The sequence below is a fragment of the Heterocephalus glaber genome, unplaced genomic scaffold (assembly GCF_053883595.1).
Source record: "Heterocephalus glaber isolate CG9 unplaced genomic scaffold, H.glaber_assembly_v1.0 deba00001004, whole genome shotgun sequence".
In the NCBI taxonomy this organism is placed as follows: Eukaryota; Metazoa; Chordata; class Mammalia; order Rodentia; family Bathyergidae; genus Heterocephalus; species Heterocephalus glaber.
Window position 1 is genome coordinate 9244624 of NW_028258179.1, and position 21196 is coordinate 9265819.

General features: G+C 56.2%; 1 protein-coding gene and 1 long non-coding RNA gene across 52 annotated transcripts in view; one reads left to right on the forward strand and one right to left on the reverse strand.

The window, feature by feature from the left end:
• The window catches only part of Lrrfip1 (LRR binding FLII interacting protein 1), a 102395-nt gene that overhangs the window by 31609 nt on the left and 49590 nt on the right, over positions 1 to 21196 (forward strand). For 26 of the 50 annotated variants that reach the window (XM_087209526.1, XM_087209529.1, XM_087209528.1 and 23 more), the window contains exons 2-3: positions 17550 to 17636; positions 20256 to 20273. In XM_087209526.1, the coding sequence (XP_087065652.1) occupies positions 17550 to 17636; positions 20256 to 20273 (105 nt within the window). Of the gene's footprint in view, positions 1 to 2798; positions 3034 to 17549; positions 17637 to 20255; positions 20274 to 21196 lie in introns of those variants that run through there. The other 24 variants (XM_013066939.3, XM_021247370.2, XM_087209516.1 and 21 more) reach the window with 9 other exon arrangements.
• Positions 568 to 1261, reverse strand: LOC147828588 (uncharacterized). 2 transcript variants are annotated; one of them, XR_015450616.1, is made up of 2 exons: positions 1039 to 1261; positions 568 to 879 (listed from the first exon to the last, which is right to left on the reverse strand). It is a non-coding gene; the product is annotated as an uncharacterized LOC147828588 (long non-coding RNA). The 2 variants fall into 2 exon arrangements; XR_015450615.1 differs by having other exon boundaries at positions 965 to 1261.

Here is a 21196-nt window from a genome sequence, read left to right on the forward strand (position 1 = left end):
GGTAGGAGTGAGGACAGAGCACCCTGGTCCTCTATGTGCTTGTTACATTGTTTCTAGTGTGTTACATTCTTTTTTGTGTGTGTTACAGTGTTGCAGTTCACACATTGTTTGTGTGTTACATTGTTGTGGCTTACTGGTCTGGTTACAGCTCAGCTTTGAGCTGCCCTTTATCTCTGGAGAAGCTGCAGGCCTGGCCATCAGGTCTCCATCTACCGCCTTGTTTCTATCAGCTGACCTCCACCCCAGGCCTGGTTTGCCTCCTCCCTGCTCTGACTCTGTCTTTGCCTGGCCCTGTCTGCTGGTCCCTGTCTAACTGAGCTTTCTGCGATACCACCAAAGCTTTTCTGTTGCACTGCCAAGCTGCCTTTAGCGCAGAGGTGGAAACTTCCTGTGCCCCCGCATTTCCCATTCTACAGATTGTCTCTCTTCAGGGCCGCACCCCTCACCCTGACTTCTCCACGGACTTTCCCAGACCCAGGTCTACAGGCCCCAGCCCCTGGTCTTCACCCTCACAACTGACCTGTAGGAGTTAAAAAATTGGCACCCTGCGATTCAGGGCCTTCGAGGCCATTAGAGAGTCATTTGTATTAAATTGAATGGCAGGCAAATGCAGGCCCTCTACATTGTATTCCCCGGATCTCTGGGGCTCAAGACAGCAACCGAGGCGGATGTGTCAGTGTCCTGCTCACAGTGTGGACCCTCGTGTTGCTCCGGTAGCTGGGGACATCCTGAGATCGGGGTCCACACAGGACAGGCTGGCTGGTGCACTCAGGGTGTGGCACCCCGGCTAGAGGAGCATTAGTGTCGCCAGGAAGCCCCATCCTGATGCAGTGAGGAGCCCGCCTGCCCCTCACTTCCTGGGTCCTCAATCTGTGTGCCCTGGAGGAGAGAATTCAGTCAAGACTTGAGCGTGAGCTCAGGCCGTTCAGATCTTACTGTAAAGCAGATGCAGCGAGCGCTACACCTGCAAGTCCAAGGGCAGGGAGTGCCACGAGAGCATCCATGAGTTTGGATGCCTGTTATGCGAGTAACAGTTACCCTGGGCTTCAGAGGAGCGTGGTGATTATGACGCTTTGCCGGGATTCTCTTCCAGTTACTTTGGAGGGTTAAAATCTCAAACAGTTCTTCCCTGTTCTCTCAGGTGCGTGAGTTCCCTCAGAGGCTGTAATCATGTAAGAACCTGAGTCAGGTCGCAGTCCGGGAGGGACATCTTCAAAGCTCCCTGTCCTGGTGTCACTGGCCACTCTGTGCCTTGTTGTGGAAACAGACAGCCGGGTGGCCAAGAGCCATCTTATGAAGTCACCCTTGGGGTCGCTCTAGGTCTGAGACCTAACATGCCATAGATGTAGGAGAGAGCCAGGGGGGTGTGGGGTGGATTTTACCGTCCCGCTAGGAAAGTCTGGGCAGTGCCCGCGGCCCTCAGCTTTACCCGGTGCTGTAGAGAGGGCTGTCTGAGACTCTGGCCAGGCGTCTGTCCGGGCGGGACTCTGGCCCCATTTCCTCCCCGCCCTGTGCCTCTTCAGAAGCTGGCGCCTCCCTGGGCCTGTAAGGAGGGCCTTCAGGCACTGCTTGGGACAGGCAGAGCAGACAGGGCCCTGCCTGGCACCCTGCTCTTCGAGATGGGGGTGACAGAGTTGGGGTGGGGGCTTCAGAGCCTGCTTCAGTAGGTTAGAAAACTCACAGGAGAGGAGCAGTTGGCTTCCATCGTCATCTGTGAACTCTGTTGCTAGTAAAATTATAATTGTTCTCCGTGAGAAATCCCATTAACCCTACCCCTGCTTATGATGTAGTTTCAAATTACTTTTCCAATTCATCGAACCTTACATAAAGAAGAATTATACCAGCTTTAAAAATATGTGTGTGTATGTAGCTTGTTTCGAGACAAGGTCTCACTATGCGGTTCAGGCTGGCTTTGAGCGCGTAGCCATCCGCCAGGCTGCCCAGTGCTGGGATTACACCAGTTTTTAAAAGGTGTTCCAGTGAAAACAGGCTTCTAAACGCGAGGTACTTTCCTTCCATGGACAGCCTGGCACCTCGTCTTCCAGCCGCACCCCCTCCTCGGAGCCCCTCACCCGGCCCCGCCCACGCGAGGAGCGCCACGGGGTGGGCACGCACTGTGACCGCGTGGGGGGCTGCAAAGCCTCCGCTGGACCTGGGGTCCTCCCTGGCTTCCTGCAACCGCTTGGACAGGGGGCCGGGCTGGCGACTCTGGGTCCCCGCGTCGCCAGGACATGGGGTGCGGGGCGGGGCGGGATGGCCCCACCGCCTGGGTCTCTGCGGCAAGGGCGCCCGCAGTGGCCTGGGGGTCACCGCCCTCCACGCCAGCCCTGACGCGCGGACCCGTGGGGTCACCAGGCCCGGCAGGCTCCCGCCCAGGCGAGGGGCGTCAGCGCGGCCTCGGGAGCAGGTGCTCAGGCTCCGTCCCGCCACAGCAGGCCCCGCCCACGGGGCGCCCTCTGGCGCTGCCCGCCCCGTGACCCCGCGGGGCGGGGCTCCAGGTCTCCTCCCACTTCCGGAGGGCGGCCCGGCGCGGGGGTGGGAGCGTGCAGCCGTGGGCGGGGCGGGACGGCCCGACCCGCGTGGGAAAGCGGGGAGAGGTGGAGGAGCGCGGGCGGGTGGGCGGGACCTGCTGGGCGGTCGGGGACTGGGTCGAGACCCGCGCGCGGGGAAGCGACACCCGCGTGGCTAGAGTGGAGGACGGGTCGGACCGCGTGGGGGCGGGGACTGGGGCGGGGCGGGCCGAGGGGCGGGGCTCGGTGGCGCTGGCCCCGCCCGGCCCCGCCCGGCCACCTGCGCTCCGCCCGCCACCGCCCAGCGGGCGGCGTCCGCGTCCGGCCTGCGGGTCTTCTGCGGCTGGGTGCGCGGGTTCCTGCTCGAGTCAGGACCGCGTGGACGGCCCGCCGGGATGCGGCGACGCTAGCTCCCGCCCGGAGCGTCCCGCGAGGGAAGTGGGTCCCCCTCGGCGCCATGGCCAGCCCGGCGGGCGCGCGGAGCACGGAAGTGGACTGCCTGAGCCCGGAAGCCCAGCGGCTGGTAGGGCCCTGCGCGCTGGGGTGGGTGGCGCTGGCCGGGTCCCCGGGCCGGGCGCGCGTGGTTCCCGGGCGCGCTGTGCCGAGCCGTGCGTGGGCCGCAGTTCTCCGTGGGTGTCACCGGGCACAGCGCCCAGGAGGGGCCCAGCCGCGCCTCCGGCCGGAAGGACCCCGACCCCGGGCCCACGCGCCGACCTCTGGCTCTTCCGGGTCCTCGGCCGAGGCCCGCGCAGCTCTCGGCAGCGGCCCTGGGCGGGGGGCGGTTTGGCCTTAGCACTAGAAGGGGCAGGAGCGGGGAAGGTGAGTTTCCCGCTCCTGCAGCTTGTGGTGAGTTCTGAGTGGGATTACTGTAAAAGTAAAAAAGTTCGGTTTAGAAAAGAAATAGGGAGTTAGAACTGCGGGGGCGGGGGGGTCCCCTACTTTCTAGTCTGCCAGCGCGGGACCTTGATGACAATGTGAGTCCGCACTCCCTCAGGCAGCGTGACTCAAGCGCTGGTCAAGACCCACCGACCGCGGCGGCCTGGGGGACCTGACTAGGACGTCAGCGCAGGCATAGCAACCGGCCCTGATGAGCCACAGCCGAAAATTAAGTTCCTGCCTGAGGACTGTCAGGGCTATTTAGTTATTCATTGCAGTTCTGGGGATTAAACCCAGCGCCTTTGGCCTGAGGTGTATCCTCAGTCCTTTTTAATTTTGAGAGAGGGTGTCACTAAATTGACCAGGCTGGGCTTTAACTTGGGATCCTCCTGCCTCAGCCTCCCAGTGTGCTGGGATCACAGGTGTGCACCACCACGCCCGGCTTGTCGGTGTTTTTAACTGTTGTTTCGGGGCTAAATGTCCGTTTCAGTGCGCTGCTTGTAGGACCTCCTGTGTAGTCCAGCAGTAGGCCAGGCTTGGAGCTGGTTCCTACCCGCCGGTCTGTTGAGTTTCTCGGGCTCTGGGAACCTGCAGGGAGACCCCGGCGTCTAGGCGGGGCGGGGACCCGAGTGCTCCCTGATGCTGGCGCTGGGGCAGCCCGGCCGGCCCCGTGAAAGGCGCGGGTGCCATGGATTCTAGCGCCTGAGAACCGCTGATTGAGTGCGTGGAGGAGGGAGGGGTAAATGCCGAACCAGGCGGCCGCGCAGACGGGTGTCGGGGAGGAACTGAGAAGTGACCTGCGGGAGCTCCCGGGCTGGCTGCGCCTGCTGACCTAATGCCTGGACCTGCCCTGCCAGCGGGTCCAATGCTGCCCGAAGTGAGGAGAGTCCGGACCCAGCCCCATCCCTCGCCCCCAGTGTCACAATCCAGTAATCCCAGAAACCTGCAAGGGGCGCGTGCGCGTGCTTGTGTTCACCTACACGAATGTGTGGTCAAGTTCCTTTGGCAGTGAGGCCTGCTGTCATCCAGGAGGTCATTTTTAGTCTCTGTTCTCCAAATGTGAACATTCACACTCCTCTGCAGCCTGGCTCTGGGGTTGGGTACCGGCTGTTACTCTGGATCCATGCAGAATTTACAGCACTGTATCCTCTGCCCTTCCAAGCCCCAGAGTCCTGAGTTCTGAAGTGTACAGTGGACCTTTGACTTACGAACTGAGTTCGTTCCTGAGGGCTGGCTGTAACTCAGGCTGGTCAGTTGAAGGCTCAGGCTCCTCTACACAGCCCTCAAAGTCTCTCCTGTACTCGGGCAGATCTCAGTGTCCTTAGAGAGATCTTGGCCCAGGATTTCTCACTTAACCCCACACAGGAGAGGACGCTGTCATGTTCCGTCCAGAACTCTCTAAGAGTTAAATCTGTATCTGAGACCTGGAAGCACAAGCAGCCGGCGTTTGGGTCGTAACTCAAGACATTGGTTGTAAGTTAAAACAAATTCTGGTTGTAAGCCAAGTTGTTTGTATGTTGGGCTGGTCATAACTCAAGGATCCACTGTATTTGGTCCCGGGGTTCCCAGTGGGAAATTGTGGACCTGTGGAAAGTGAGGGTCTGGTTGGCTTGTTTTGGGTTTTGGCAAAACTTTGTCAAGAGAGACGTGGGGAGCAGAACTGGCCGAGGCCCCGCCCTGGGCGGGCAGGCAGCTGGAGGCTGGTGCCGTTGCGTTCTGCGTTGTTTCCCTGGCTCCTGGAGACTGGGGCTGGAGGAGGGGCGGAGGGGCCGGAGCTGCGTGGGTGTGGAGGAAAGCAGTGGGCAGGAGGAAGCAGAGACCGGAGCAGGAGTCTGGGCTGCCTTTGCAGGTCCTTCTGCGAGGTGCCCAGCGCGGCAGCTGTAGAAACCACGTTTCCTGAGCTGTCGCAACTTCCTCGTGTTCACAGAGGTTGTGTCACCTCCGCCCCTTTCCACACATCGAGGGGTGCTCAGCCCAGGCAAGCCCGTGAGGTACACTGGACACCCCTCTCCCAGGTCCCCAGGTCCTGGGCAGGGGGACACTGGTCCCTGAATGGTGGCCACTGGGGTCCTGGCATTGGATATAAAAGCGAGGAGTTAGGTCTTTTCTAGCAGCGTGGAGAGAGCCCTAAGGGTCTGTGCATCCCGACGCTGATGCCAGCACAATTTATGACAGTAAAGTCCTGGAAGCAGCCTGTGCAGCCGACAGTAGATCAATGGGTAAAGAAAATGTGGTGTCTGTGCACAGTGGACTTCTGCTGTGCCACGGAGGTGGGTACATCCGGGGCACTCATTCATAGGTAAAGGGTGCACCCTGAGATTGCAGTATTAGGTGAAGTAAGTCACACACAAGCTTAGCTATTGTATGGTTTCTCTTATGTGAAAACTGAAAAAATGTGTGTGTGTATATATATATATGTATATATGTATATGTGTGTGTATATATATATGTATATATGTATATGTGTGTATATATATGTATATATGTGTATATATATGTGTATGCAGAAAGAGAGAGGGAACAAAATAGAATATGGAGAAGTTGGAAGTAGCGAAATCTTTCTCAAATGGATGGAGGAAGCTGGGCATGTTGGCGCACGCCTGTGATCCCAGCACCTGGGAGTCTGAGGCAGTTGTCACAAGTTCAAAACCCGCCTAGACAACACAGTGAGTTCATAGTGAGACCCTGTGTCAGAAAATAACAATAAAAACCAACAAGTAAATGGATAGGGGAACAAGGGACATAAGGAGGGGAAGAAAGGGGGATAGAAAAAAGAAAGAATTGGAAAAAATGAAAATAGGTTTTGTAAATGGGGAGGGACCAAGAGTTGGAAGGAACAGGGAGAGAGGAGTGGAGTGGTACAAGAAAGTTTGAGACACATTCTATACTTGTACCAACTCCACAAGATAAATGAGGTCATCATGTCCTGCAGACATGTCCTAAAAAAATAAAGTGTCCTGCTGGGCGAGGTGGCACATGCATGTGATCCCAGCACTTGGGAGGCTGAGGCAGGACAATCACTGTGAGTGCAAGGCCAGCCTGGGCTGCATAGTGAGGCCCTGTCTCAAAAAAATGAAAACTAAAACCAGTATCCTACTTGGCTAAAGAGAGACTACATTTCCCTTTTTCTCTAAGTTTCTGTTCAGCCTGAGCTAATATCACACAGCGGAAGCCTCCTTAGCAAACTGCTCAAAGCCTTCGCTGTCTCAACTGCCACAGGAAATCGAGTTATTTATAGCTGCAAAACTGCTGCCCCACCACGCAGATTGCAGTGGCACCTGAGTGAGCAGAGGCCTGACTGCAGCAGGGTGGACTCCGGCTCCTCAAAAGGCAATGTTCTGAGGCCTCTGATCCCCGAGGAATTGCTGTGACTCAGCGGGGATTGTTTATGGCCTGGCCGCTTACTCATTCCCGCCTTTCCAAAATATCTGTTTGCATTTAAGAGACCAGTGCGGAGCCCAGCGGTGTTTAGCTGTTCCAGCTACTGCAAGTGAACGGACTGGAGGGGAGGAAGTTTTGTCTTGCTGCAGGCCAATCATATTTTAGGGTTTTGTTTTTTTGAGGCAGGGTCTCACTGTAAGTACAGAAGCTCATTTTCATAGAATGGACTTACTTTCAGGATTCAGAATCTAGATGAAATTCAGTAAGTTAGCACCTTTCTCCCAAACTTAAGAAAAAATTATTGGGGCCGAGGATTTAGCTCAGTGGTTCCGCTGCCTGCCCTGCAAGCACAAGGACCCAAGTTTGATCCCCGGTACCCCCCCCCCCCAAAATTATTATTCTGGACACATCCAAGTGTGTGTTTTTGGTTTTTTGGTAGCACCTGGAATTGAATCCAGAGCCTCATGCATGCTAGCTAGGCAAGTGCTGCACCACCAAGCTATTTGCCCTAGACCTTTTTTTTTTTACATTATTGAGACAGGGTCTTGTTTGTTTGCCCAGGCTGGTCTCAAACTTGAAATCCTCCTGCCTCAGCCTCCCTGGTATCTGGGATTCCAGGCATGCACTGCTATGCCTGGTTTCCAAGATTTAGTAATTCACAGTCACCATATGATTACAGACCACTGTTACAGTCCTCTGCCCCAGGCCAAATTCCAAAAGCAATAAACCAAAAATTAAAAATACACAATGAAAACAATAATAAAAAGCCAAACCAGAAATCCACCCAGCAACACAATGTGTGTCCTGAAACTTACTTGTTTACTTGTGGGCTGGCCAGTGCCTCTGTAACTCACAGCTTCAAAACCAAGTTAGTTTCCCTTAAATCTAAAGCACTTTGTAGTAGAGAAGTGATTTATATTAAATTACTATCCTGAGTACTACTGCTATTTGGGGTTTTGTTTTGTTTTGTTTTTTGTACCGGGGATCAAACTCAGGACCTTGCACTTGCCAGGCAGGGTCCGGAACCACTAAGCTAAATCCCTGACCCCTGTTTTGGACTAGGGAGAGGAGGAACTTTGTTTTGCTCCAGGCCATTCAAATTTTAGTGTTTTGTTTTTAAGACAGGGTCTGGTTTTGTTTTTTAAGACAAGGTCTGGCGGGCCAGGGATTTAGCTCAAGTGGTTCTGCCACCTGCCTCAAAAGTGCAAGGTCCCGAGTTCAATCCCCAGAACTAAAAACAAGCAAACAAACTAGACAGGGTCTGGCTGTGTAGCCCAGGCTAGCCTCCAACTAACAGCAGTCTTCCTGCCTCAGCCTCCTAAAATGCTGGGATTACAGCATAGGGGTGCAGTATCATGTCCAGCATACTACTTTTAATTTTGCCTAATACCTCCTTTCCTTTGTATGTTTGTGTGATGGGGAGTATCAGACACCACCCTTTTTGACCTGTGTGTCCTTGTTATCAGTGGCAGGTAGAGAGAGGTGCGATTCTCCTAGCCCTAGAGAAACAGGAGTAGGCTGGGGGCGACCCTTCCTGCAGCACCCCTGGCTCTGCATTGTTTCCAGCACATTGAGGGCACGGAAGGAAGTACGAGGATGTGCTCCTCTCAGGAAAAAGTAAATTATCAACAGCGAGACTAGAAATTCATTTCCAGGAAAGATACTGCATTTCCCCCAGCAGGTCTCCTGGCTCCCCTGCTGGCTGGGCCTGCTCAGGGCCCTCTCCTTGTGCCCTCATCTTCCTCTTAGCCAAGCATGGTGGCGAACGCCTGTTATCCCAGCACTCAGGAGGCTGAGGCAGGAGGATCGCTGAAAGTTCAAGGCCAACCTGGGCTGCATAGTGAGAGCGTCTCAAAAATCCAAAAAGCTAACTTCCTCTGGACTGTCCCAGAAGATACCCCATGAATAGCAAAGGTAGCTACATTTGCCAGGCCCTCTGCCCAGCCTGGCAAGGGTTTTATGGAGCAGCTCTGAGCCGTAACCTCCCGGAAACAGCTCAGAAAGGCTGGGACTTTCCGGGTCCTTCGTTGGAGTGGGAGGCGGAGGGGCTGGCTCAGCCTGGGCCTGCCCCTGGGAACAGCAAGGACAGGGCCTCTCCGGACCAGCGCCTCAGGCCGGCTCTGGCAGGAAGTCTGTGTGCAGAGGCCCCTTGGGCAGCCGTGGGTCTCACCACCCAGGCCTGGGCGGCAAGTTTCTCTTTGCTTGGCAGTCTCTTAGGACACAGGTCCTTGCTCCCGAATACAGGTGAGAAGTCTGCATTTTTTCCATCTTTTCTGTACCTGGTAGATTTTTTTGGTTTTGGTTTTGGTTTTTTTGAGGCAGGGTCTCCCTTTGTATTTCAAGCTGGCCCTGAACTCATTATGTAACCCAGGCGGGCCTCAAACTCTCAGTAATCTTCCTGCCTCAGCCCCCCTCATGCTGGGGTCACAGGTGTGCACTACCACGCCCAGCTCCTTGGTAGTTTTTAGACAAGAATGTTCAGTGAACTTTACAAAAATAAGGTAGAGAATTAGCTGGGTGTGGTGGCGCATGCCTGTAATTCCAGCAGTCAGAAGGCTGAGGCTGGAGGATCACCTCCGTTTGAGGCCAGCCTGGGCTACATAGCGAGACCCTGCCTCAAAAAAATAAAAAAATTAAAGAAATTATGAACAGCAAGTGTAGAGATTCATTGTATGGAAGAAACTAAGGAGCATCCATGCTCCTCCACACGGTGCAGCCCGGTTTGTACTGTGAGGTTGGGTGGGGGACACACCCCCCGGCACTGAAGAAAGAAGCACCTGGTTTGTTCCTGATTCGTGTGTCTGCTTCTTTAGTATGTGGCATACTCATTAAAGAAGCTGTTGGCTCTGAGAAGGAAAGTCATGGCCATTCCGGTGGCAAAGTGAGGAAAGAGGTCTTCAAATTCCGTGAGGGTCCCGCAAGTCCGCAGAGTCAGGACGCTCTTGATCACAGGGAGTTTGAGGGTTACACAGAGCCTGTTCCTCGCCTTCTACAAGGAGGGCTGATGTCCAAAGCTCAAGTCACTCAGCAGGGCTGGCAGCTCACACCTGTGGTCCCAGCACTCGAGGAGGCTAAGACAGGAGGACTACAGGAGACCCTGTCTCAAAGTACAGCATTTCAGAAGGGCTGGGGCTGCGCCTCAATGTGAAGGGCCTGGTTTCAGCTGCTCCACCCCAAAGAAGTGAGCTCTCCAGGCTGCGTAGTGGGTGTGCATCCGTGGGTGCAGCCTCCACCTGCAGAACCCGGGCCCCAGGAACTCGAGGCTGCGGCCCGCAGAGGAGCAGCTCCCAGCCATCCCCAGAGGCCCAGAGGACCATTCAGGGGTCCTGGCCAGGGCTCAGCCCAGAGCAGCAAGGTAACGGCTTCGCTGAGGCAGCTGCTTTCTCTGAAAAGTTTGTCATGATCTGAGAGTCTATACTTGCTCTCAGTTAATTCTGATAGAAATATACTGTTTTAAGTAAATTAAATAAAAATGAAGTTAAACCTTAGTCTGTAACTTTCTATTTTCCATATCTTCATTTATTTATTTATTTGGGTCTTTTGAGAAGGGGTCTTGTTATATATGTAGCTCAGGCTGGGGTCCTCCTGCCTCAGCCTCCCAAGTGCTGGGATTGTAGGTGTGCACCAACCCCCCCCCAGCCTGTCCTCTATCTTCAGAGCACTTGATGAAAGCAGACGAATTGCTCCTATAGCCTCCACACCCAGACTGAGTGCTGGACCTGCCTGCGGCAGCCTGCAGTGTGGACCAGCACAGCGCCCACTGCTCCCGAGGTGTGAAAGCTGTGGCCCTCAGCTCTGCCAGACTCAGACCCCCCCACACACACACACACACACAGTGCCAGGGACTGAACTCGGGGCCTCTGCACGCACTGAGCTCCCCTCTTTTGAGAAAGTGTCTCATGGAGTCGCTAAGTTGCCCAGGCTGGCCTTGAACCTGTCACCACCTGCCTCAGCCTCCCGGAGTGCTGGGATGACAGGTGTCACTGCATGCCCCTTCCCTCTTTAGAGAATAACTGGTTTCTTAGCGTCTTCACTGCTGCCATGGAATGAAATTCACAGCTGCTCCAACCAACCAACATTCAGAATATGAAGATTTTAACCGTAACACTGAAGAGGTCAAGTCAGTAGGAACAGAATGTGGCTTTTGATGTAGAAACACTCGCCCCCGGTACATGGACACAGGAGGCAGATGCCAGGCACACCTGTGCCGCCCCCATTGCTGCGCTGCAGACTCCTGCTTCGACCCCAGGGCCACACGTGGTGCTGCCGTTGGGACCTGACCTCTGGCCTGGCCACCGACCTTTGGAAAGCACTGAGCATAGCCAGGAGCTGTCTTCCCTCATTTCTGGTGCTGCTGGGCCCCACAGAATAGTGGCGAATCCACAAGCTAGGTAAGGCGTATTTTGAGCTTTTATGTAAGTTGGAATCAGCGATTGGGTCCAAAAATTACACAGTGGGGTTTTTTTTGTTGGGGGTGTTTGCTGTGTAGTAGGGTAGTAGGGTCTTGCTGGGTAGTCCAGGCTGCCTTGAACTCATGGCAGTCCTCCTGCCTCAGCCTCCTGAATGTTGGGACTACGGGTGTGTGCCACCACGCCCAGCTAAAAGATGAGCGTTTCTTCTGGGACAGAAATGAAATGCAGGTGGCAGCCAGGGCCTTCAGCCGCCATGCTTGCCCTCTGCTTTTAGTCTGCTGCCTGAGTGGTAAGCGTTTCCATAGAAACAGAAATTGGTGGCCATCAGCACTTCCTGTTGCAGGGCAGCTCAGGAAGGGCTGTCACTCTGCAGCCTCGTCCTCTCTGGGCTGGAAATGCCAAAGGCATGTTGTGGCCCCCTGAACACGGCCGGGTGTGTCCTACAGGAACAGGGACCCAGAGCCACCAGGAACGCTGTCCCATCCTGCTTCCCCAGGACATCCCTGGGAGGGAGGCTGCCTGCTCCTAGACAAAGCCGGTCTTTCTGCGCTGCAGTTACTCGAGTCCTGTTACCATCACGGCCAGGATTTTTCATCCTTCACTCTTTCAGAGAGGTTAGAAATGGGCTGGGGATTCCGCTCAGTGCCACACTGCACCTGCCTCACAAGCACAAGGTCCTGAGTTTGATCCCCAGTACCAAAAAAAAAAAAAAACAGAGAAGTTGGAAATCGTGGTTACAACAGATCTCAAGTCTGAGGGGAAGCGCTACCAGCTTCTTAGTTCCGCTCCATTCCAAAACCTGGAGGCCACACTGAAAGCATAGCACCAACGGAGCCCAGCCTCTGCGTGCGGCCCGCTCAGCAGCTGGTAACGGCTATATCCTGGCCTCCCTCCTGGGGCGCCTCTCCATGTCCCCAGTCGTCCCCACCCCGGGCCCTCACCACGTCCCCAATGTGTGGCTGACAAGGTCTCCCACACAGCCATCCTCGAGTGTCTCCATCCCTGGGAGCGTCAGGTGCATCTCGCTCAGCCCTGGGAGCTGGCTTCCTGCCACCTGGTGAAGAAGTGATGGAAGATGTGTCTGTGTTTCCCGAGACCGGCACCCTGGAGAGGGGCTCTCAGAACTGGTGCCCAGCCAGCCCCAGGGCGCCTGGAGGTCAGTGGCCTGGTGACCCTCCTGGTGTCCTGGGGGTCTCCTGCTGTGGTCTCAATGGGTGCAGGCTCACTGCTGGGCTGTGTGTGTAAATGAGATGTAAAGAGGGCTCCGGGATTTGGGATTCAGGGTTCCAGAGCTCTGCGCTGCAGCAGCTCTGGTGATGTGGAGCCCTCCCTCAGCCCGCCCACCCAGGAGTGGCTTTCAGCCCTGTGCAGCCCCACCAGGGGAGACGCAGCTGTGGACGCCAGGCTGTCAGCCGGCCTGGCCCGCCCATCCTCCCTGGGTGCATCAGACAGACAGGCAGCGCCCAGCACTTCCAGCAGGACCCTGCAGGCCTTGGCTTCTCCTGCCCACAGCATGTTGGCGGCTGTTGGTTGGGCGTCTCCACTTCCCTCCCCCGCTTCCTTCTTAGCTGTTGCTGTTTATTCTGAAAGTTGTCACATCCTGGGACGCGTGGCCCTGGGCAGCAGCGGTCCCCTAACCCTAACGCTACCAGGAGCAAGTCGGGCCCGGCCCGAGAGTCTGCGTTTCTGACAAGTCCTCCGGGGAGACAGGCGCTCTGCTGGGGTGACATTGGAGAGCCCGTGTCCCCACCCCAGGCGCCATCCCCTAACAGCCATGTACCACATCCCTGCACACCGCACCTCCCAGCCTGGGTTGGTTTAAGACAGCAGAGAGCCGGGGTGGTGGTGGTGGTGCACACCTGTGGGAGGCTGAGGCAGGAGGATTGCTGCAATTCAGTTCGAGGCCAGCCTGGGCTACACAGCGAGACCCTGTCTTTAAGTAAATAAATAAACAAACGAAGACACACCAGAGATGACACTGTCCACCCTTAGGTGTTGCTGGCTGCATCTCAGCCAGGACGCTACCAGCATGGGCCAAGTGGGGAGCCCTCGAGGTCCCTATGCAGCTATGCCGGGAAGCTTCGGGTCCAGGCCCCTGAGGTGGCAGCAGATGAGCAGCTGCTCTGGTTCAGTCCCTGGCAGTGCACAGGGGCCGCTGAAGGCTGTGGAGGTGATCGGGTGCGGCGGCTCGCAGAGCTCCGCCTGTCTTCTGAACTCTGGTTTGGGGGCCTGAGCCGTTCACCCTTCATCAGAGCTCACACTCCGCAGAGCCTGTCCTTCCTCATCTCCCATGCCGTGCGGAGCCGAGAAGGAGTAGTGGGGGCACCGCCAACTGCAGAGCCCACCCGGCCCCCAGGTGTGCAGGCGCCATAGCCCCGAGCTGCTTCAGGAGCGGGGTGTCCTGGGCTCTGCAGCCTCTGGAGGTGGCCGGGTGGCGGGGTCTCCCCGGGCTGCTCTGGCTGTGGGGCTGCAGGGCGTCAGCTAACTCAGCCCTGCGAGTCTGCCTGCAGCTGGTGGCCTTGGCTGGGCGCACACAGGCACCCCGTGGCCTCCTGTCCCCACGCCTGCCCCCTGCATCTCAGCCAGGGCGGCATGTCTGGAACACTGTCCCTCAGGACACGTTCCTGGGCTCCAGGAGCGATCGGGGCCCCAGTGCAGTGCCCATGTCCTCTCACACTGCCTGGCACTTGTCGAGCACAGGGCGTCACTGCCACTCGGCCTGTGTCTCTGGAGACCCAGCCACCTGAGTCTTGAGAATCCTCCCCAGCTGTCCCAGGAGGTACTGGCCGCCAGGTGAGCCCCATCCCTGCTGGCAAGGGCAGGGAGCGGGAGGCCAGTCCAGGGATTTGCTCATTAGGAGCATGGCCTGTGGAACGTGAGCATCACGTTCACCCTGGACCTGGTGCGGGGACAGCACGTGATTCGGTGCCTCCTGTGGCTCCTTCTTCTCCCCACCCCATCTCTGGGTCCCCTTCCCGATTGCAAAATATCTGTCTCCCTGTTTCCTGCTGTCTCTCTTGTTTAGCTACTAATGCCTTGGGTTTCTCAAGTGAGAGCAGCCGCGAGAAGCCTGTGTGTGATTTACCTCACTTAGCGTCACAGTCCTGAGGTGCAGCCACTTTCCTACAAGTGACCCGGGTTATCCTTCTTGGCGACAGAGCAGTGCTGTCCCATGAAAGCAGGCTGCCAGCTGTGCCCTCCCACCTGCCATTTTATGTTTGTTGTAAGGGAGTGTGGGTCCAGGGGACTTTATCTTTTTTTTTTCTTTTAGAGACAACACCTCACTGTGTAGCCTGGGTTGGCCTCGAACTCGTGACGATCCTCCTGCCTCAGCCTCCCCAGTGCTGGGATTGCAGGTGTCACCACGTTGCAGTGCTCTTGGCCCCTGGACAGGAGGGCGGGCCAGGGCTCCTGGCTGACTGACACCGGCACCTGGGCTCTTTGCACTGTATTCAGTTCACGCCTGGCCCTGTCTGGCTGTGTCTGGTGCGGTTGCTGAGGTCACGTTCGCTCCCTGTCCCTTGGACCCTGCTGCCAACCCTGAGTTGGAGGAGCTGAACAGTTGAGCCTGGTGTGGTTTTCCTGGCAGGCAAGTCAGGCAGTGCTGAGTTTCTGGGCATCTGGGCGGAGCTCTGTGCCCACCCAGGCAGGCACAGGGTGTGTGGGTTTGCTGGCGGTGTGGCTGCTGGGCTGTTTGTCAGGCGGACTCCAGGAAGCAGGAGTCACCACTTCCTGTCTCCGAGTATGTGGTCTCCACGCCAGGAGAAGCACATGTGCAGGCGCTTTGGCCAGCGGTCCTGGAGGCCTTGGCCCTGCCGCAGCGCTGAGTGGCTGATCTTCCTCGGGGCAGTGTGGGCGGTGCTGGCCCGGTGTCTCTCAGGACTTCGGACTAGAGCATGGCCTCCCTGTGGGCGCCGTGTCAGCCCCAGAGTGGCGCCAAGGGAGCTCCCGATCTTCCGTCTGCATTGCTGCCGTCCTCCCAGGCTTCACTGGTGCTGGCAGGATGCAGTTTCCTGCTCCTGTGGGACGGGGTGCCCTATTCCTGCTGGCTGTCACCTGGGGCTGCTCTCAGCTCCTGGAGGCTGCACAGCCCCTTAGAGGCCTCCCCACCTGGCAGCTTACTTTGTCAAGGCCAGCAAGAGACTCCCCACCCCCAGCTTCTCTCTCCCCTCACCTGATTGGGGCAGGCCCACCAAGCACAAACCCGGTGACTATTGATGGCTCCTCTCTAAGTTACACCCACACCCCAGCAGAGGGGCAACCGGGGCATGTACACCAGAGGGGTGGGAATTTGGGGGCCCTTCTAGAATTCTGCCAGCTGCACTCCCTCCCTGCCCCAGCTGCTGAGCTGAGGCTGCTGTCCCAACTGCCTCATCACAGGGACCTGAGCTCCCTGCAGTTCCTATCCTGCACGCTGCCTGGCGATGTCATTTGGTCATGTTCTGGTCATTGTCCCTTGGACTCTGCTGTCCCACAGTGCTGGGCAGCTTCTGAGTCCAATTTGTGCCTTCGGCTCCCAGGACTGGCGGGCTCAGTGAACTTGGTCACTTTGCTGGCCCTGGCAGGGATGTGGGTGTGGACCGACACATCCGGTGGGCCGCCTCTCTCCTCCAGCTGTGGGATTTTGTAGACCCAGAGGCACTATTCGGGGCGCAACTGCTCTGGAAAGCTGCAGACAGCAGCAGACGGCAGCGAGGTCTCGGGTCTGGTGCAGCTGGGGTTCATGGCCAGGGTGGACCCCGGGGCTCTGCCCCTGAGCAGGCCCGGCCCTGCTGTGCTGTCCAATGCCACTGAGGTGACAGGTGGGCTTGCATTGCTGCAGGAGCCCCAGCAAGGGACAGAGGCCCAGCAAGCCCGCCCGGGACAGGCCAGCTGTGGCCACCACTCACCCGTGGGTCAGAATCTAGAGGTCAGTTTGTGGTACAGCGACGTGTGGGGTGGGAGGCAGCATCCTGCTAACCCTGAAGCCCAGCCCTCTCCCCTCTCCTGGGCTGCTGGTGTCCCCAAAGCTCAATTACCTGGGAGGAGCGAGACGCCTGAAAACTCGACAAACCCCCAGAAAACTTGCATGCAAGGAAAGTGGCATCTGATTGACATTAGAAAACCTGAGTTCAGCGACTCTGCCTTTTGTGCCCCTCTGTCGCATGCAAGAGGAGTAAGCACAGAATTTATCAGATGTGAGATGGCATACAGGAGCCGGGTGGCAGCATGGTTGGGCAGGTCGGACGTGTCAGATGCTGTCCCGCAGAAGCTGGCAACCATGACGCCCGAGAGCTTGTGAAGCACAGGCAGCTCCGCAGCCAGGCCTTGGTCCTGGACACACAGGTTCATTCCTCAGGGCCGTTTGCTGACAGCTGAGGAAATCAGAGGAGGCTATTTATTTTGGTCAAAAGGGAAAAGGCTTTATTTGGAGCTAGCTCTGGGGCCATGGGGACCTTTCCTCAAATCAGCATCTCACTGTGCGGTTGTGTGGGGTCTCTCATGGCCAGGGACAGGCCACAGGGGAACCCTGAGACAGCAGACGGGCTGGACCTCGGGCTGGAGCCCCCAAACCGAGGTCTGCGGGGGTCCGCCCATCCCTGGGGCTGGAGAGGGCTGGGAGCTGGGCTCCGAGACTGCTGCATGTGATGAGGCCGCCTGAACACGGCACTGTGCCTTTGCTGTGGTCAGCCTGATGGCCGCTGAGTGACCAGTGCACAGGCCCCTTCCCCGGCCTCGGCGTGCGTGCGTGCGGGGAATGAATGGCGCACTCCTCTGAATGGTGCAGTTTAAAATTTAGGAATTGAAAGGAAGAAAGGGACAAGAGGAAACGTGAAAATAGAAGGAAAAAATGGAAATAAAGCTTTTGTACATAGGGAGAGAAGGGGGCTTAAGGGGCTTATGTGATAAAATAAAACTTATTTTAAAACATTTAGGAATTATACCTGGGTGTGGCGGTGACACCTGTGACCCCAGCACTGTGGGATTGGGCTGAGGCAGGAGGATCGCAAGTTCTGGCCCAGCCTGGACTTTGTAAGACCTTGTCTCAAAATAATAAATAGATAAATAGATAAATAACTAGGGCTGAGGACGTAGCTCAGTGCAAAGGCCCTGAAAAAATAAACAGCGTATGAAGTGATTCTGGAGTTTTCCATGCAGTGTCTTCCGACCTCCATGGGCCCCAGTGTCGGAAGGCCTGGGATGAAGCCCAGATGGGGCCTTGGTGCTCTGATTGTACTATTCCCCTTCCTGATGACCCTGTTAACTTCCCCAAGCCTGTGATTCGTCACTGTGTATTAGGCTCCAAGCAGGACTTTCTCCCCGGGTCAGGAGCCAGTCCCGGGAGGGTGCAGCTGGCCCAGTCCCTAATAAGATTTCCGGTCTGTTGCAGGCAGAGGCCCGACTTGCAGCGAAGCGGGCAGCCCGCGCCGAGGCCCGAGAGATCCGCATGAAGGAGCTGGAGCGGCAGCAGAAGGAGGTAAGGCTGGGGTCTTGAGTGCTTCCCCGTGTGGTGGTTTTAATTTTAGGCTCAGGCACCTGTTGCTGCTGATGCACCTGTCCTGGTCACACTGCCGCGCTGGAGTGTGTTTGTCATTGTGGCTGATGCCAAGGTCAGGCCAGGGGTGCCAGGAGTGGCTGCCCCCCGGGTGACAAGAGACCTTCCCGGGCCTGCTTTCCAGCTACCAGGAGCCCAGGCAGCCGGGTCTGAACTCCATGGCCTCACTGTCCACCCAGGATGTGAGCAGAGCCTCTGAATTAAAATGGGCAAGAATGGAGGACTATTTGTTTGATGCGCCTGCCTGTTTGGTTTAGACGCACTTCCGCAGAGGTTTCTGCCGAAGGACGGAGTGAGCTCCCTGGCTGCAGAGCCTGAAGAACGTGCCCTGGGAAAGGGTTGGGAACTGCTCACATGGTTCCGCCCTCTCTACCTGTGCACGGGCTCCCGGCTCTGGAGCCCACCCTGGGTGCTGGGAGACAGCGAGGCGGAGGCGGGGCCCTTGGGGTTAAGATCCGGGAGTTCTGCGCTGGGCAGAGAGAACAGCCGCCTCTGGGCTGCTTTCTGTCCCCAGCTTCTGGCTGAACTCTTGAGGATCAATGGCAAGAGTTTTTTTTGGTACCTGGGAGTGAGCTCAGGACCTCATGCTTGCCAGACAGGCACTGCGCTGCTGAGGTACATCTGCGGCAACAATATTTTTACTGTGATCATTTTTTTTTAAAAAAAAATGTAAGTTCTGTCCTTACTTATGAGTAGAACTGATCCACACAGATGCTGGCGGACTCCCTTGTGGAAAGTTCTTGATGAGAGTTAGGGATGCGGCCGGCACCTGGCGGGGAACAGCGGTGTCACCCTTGTCCCTTCCTGGTAGAGGGACTTCGCCTTGAAAACCCAGTGCTTGCCTGGCCCCAGGCACGGTGCACCAGGCCTAAGAGAGACAACACCTCCGTCTGCAGGAGCTGCACAGCAAGAGGCAGCAGCCGTCTACCTGGCCACTCCCCAGTCGGACTCAGTCGGGGGTGTCTGTGTGCGCAGGCCCGGAGAGAGAGGGGAGCAGCTGAGGGCCTGAGAGTCCACGTTCTGCCCGGCTGTCTTGTCTTCTCGGGCCTGGCTATTCTTAGAAGAGGCCCGACAATCTGAGCTCACACCATCTGATAGCCTGGGGCCCTGGCATTTTAAGTTGTTGATTAAGGAGAAATGAATACGCTTTGGAAGACCAGTGTGGATCCATGGGCTGGGTGTGTGGGTGTAAAAATTGGGCAGTGCAGTCCCTGTTTGCACCTGCACATGGGTGCCACACGGGGACCAACGGAGGCCCCGGGGTGCTCTGAGGACACCCAGAGGGCTGGAGGAAGGCGGTGGCCAGCCAGCAGCTGAGGTTGCCCCAGGGAGAGTGTGTAGAGCGAAAGAGGTGACCAAGCAGGGTGGGTGGGGTGGGGTGGGTCTGTCATTAGCCTGGACAGTGAGCTAGCTGCCATTTTCCAGACCCCAAGCTACTGCAGCTGCAGCTACGAGTGGGGGACCCTGGGGCTCTTTCAGAGGCTAGGAGCTCATTTTGCGTGGATTGATTGGGGCGAATACACGCACATGTCCTGCAGGAAATCCCAGTGAGCCTCGAACTCCGCAGGAGAACCCGCACTCCTAGAAAGCAGCAGGGCTCAGTGCCTCTCCTCTGTCCATTGTAGCTGGGGTGCTGTATTACTGGGGCCTCCATGTGGAGTGTATTCACCTGTGCGCTGCCATGGGAGCCCAGAGACACCAAGTTTCTGCTCGTAAATCTTGGCAGTTCCCCGAACAACGTCTGACCTAGATGTGCTTTGTGGAAGGAGTGCACATGAATGGGTATCTCGGTCTTACAAAGTAATCGCTGGCTGCAAAATCAGAAGAAACCTCTCGGGCAGATTGCTGTGTCTATGTGCAATAATCACCTCTTTTCTAGTATCCCAGTCACATCCCAGTAGTCACTGGGTTTTGCTGAAATTCTCCTGGTATTCTTTGTGTATGTGCATGAAGGAGCATGAAAGCCTCTTTCTCAGCCAGGTGTGGTGGTGCATACCTGTGATCCCAACACTTGGAAGGCTGAGGCAGGAGGATGGCCACAAGTTTGAGGCCAGCCTGGGCTACACAGTGAGTTCAAGGCCAGCCCAAGCACATAGCAAGACCCTGTCTAAAAACAAAAAAGGTCTCTTCATGGTTTGGGAATTTTACCAGCTGGCTTTCCAATTAAATTTCTACGCCTTTTACTTAAAAGTTATCCCTATGAGAAGGAAATTCCAGTCACGGGTGAAGAGATGCTCTTCACCTCTAAGGGTGATGGATTGCACACCTTCTCTATTGCAGCGACAGCAGCCTCTAGGAGACCCATGTAGGTGTGTCCGTGTCTCACCGGTGGGTGCATCTAAAATAGTGTGAAATGAGGGAGGAAACGACTAACCCTTTCAGTAGGACTTCCAGCATCTTGATTAATTTTTTGTCAGTTCTCATTTTTTTCTCAGAATGGCTTTTAATTCATTTCTGGTTACTTACAGAACCTTCCTGATGTCCCTGCTACTTTAATCTGATTTTGTTTTCTTTCCCTTTTTCTTGTGTCCCTGTCTGTAGATCTATCAGGTTCAAAAGGTAGGCTCTTCCTTCTTCATTTTCTAACTTGCATGACGTGTTCCTCTTCCCTGCCAGGGGCCTGGTCACCTTTCAGAAACAACGCCCAGAAAGGACGACGCCAAGGTCCCCTGTGTGTCTAAGAAGGCTGCGGGCCCCACGTCCGCCCACGGAAAGCAGCAGTCACACTTCTGTGACCTTCATCCCCATTTTCCTCAAGATAGGATTAGAAAGAGTCTCTGCAAGCGAAAAAAAACTAAGACAAAATCACATTTTAGAATTCGAGGAACCTTTAGAAATCACATACTGGATGAGAATGAGAAAGATCATCTTTCTAGGTAGCTTTATTAGAAACCCTGAATTCTCACACGAAGAGATTATTAGATACTGGTTTTTAAATCTGGGTAAGAAAGAAGATGAAGATATAACAACCAAACCCAGCAGCGTAAGGCAGCCCTGCCCTCCCCCAGCACTCAGCGCTGGTATCCGGTCCCCCTCGGTCAGGGCTCAGCCCAGGTCAGGAAGAGCTCCAGAGCAGGCTGCCCCGGAAGTTCTGGGGACAGCCAGGTCCAGCACTGGGGCTCAGCGGTAGCGAAGCGGGGAGAGCAGCTCCCTGAGGGTTTAGGAAGTGGGGTCCAGTAAGCCTTTCCCATAAATGAGTTCAGCTGGTTACTCTTATGGATTTCTATATGAATTTTATTTCCAAATAAAGGACAACTCTGTTTTTCTCTCAGAGCAGCTGAGACAATTGGAAAGCGGCCCGAGTCTCAGCGGCTGGGGTAACAGGCCTGGGGCTGGGTCCTCAGTGAGGGTCCCCTTGCTCTCCTGGCCCTGAATCAGCCCACCCTGCCCCCCGGCGCCCGGTGCCGTCCTGCTCAGGCAGGAGCTTGGCTGGCAGATGCAGGATCCACGGGCACTGCTGTTCTCCGGCCTAAGTGCTGAAT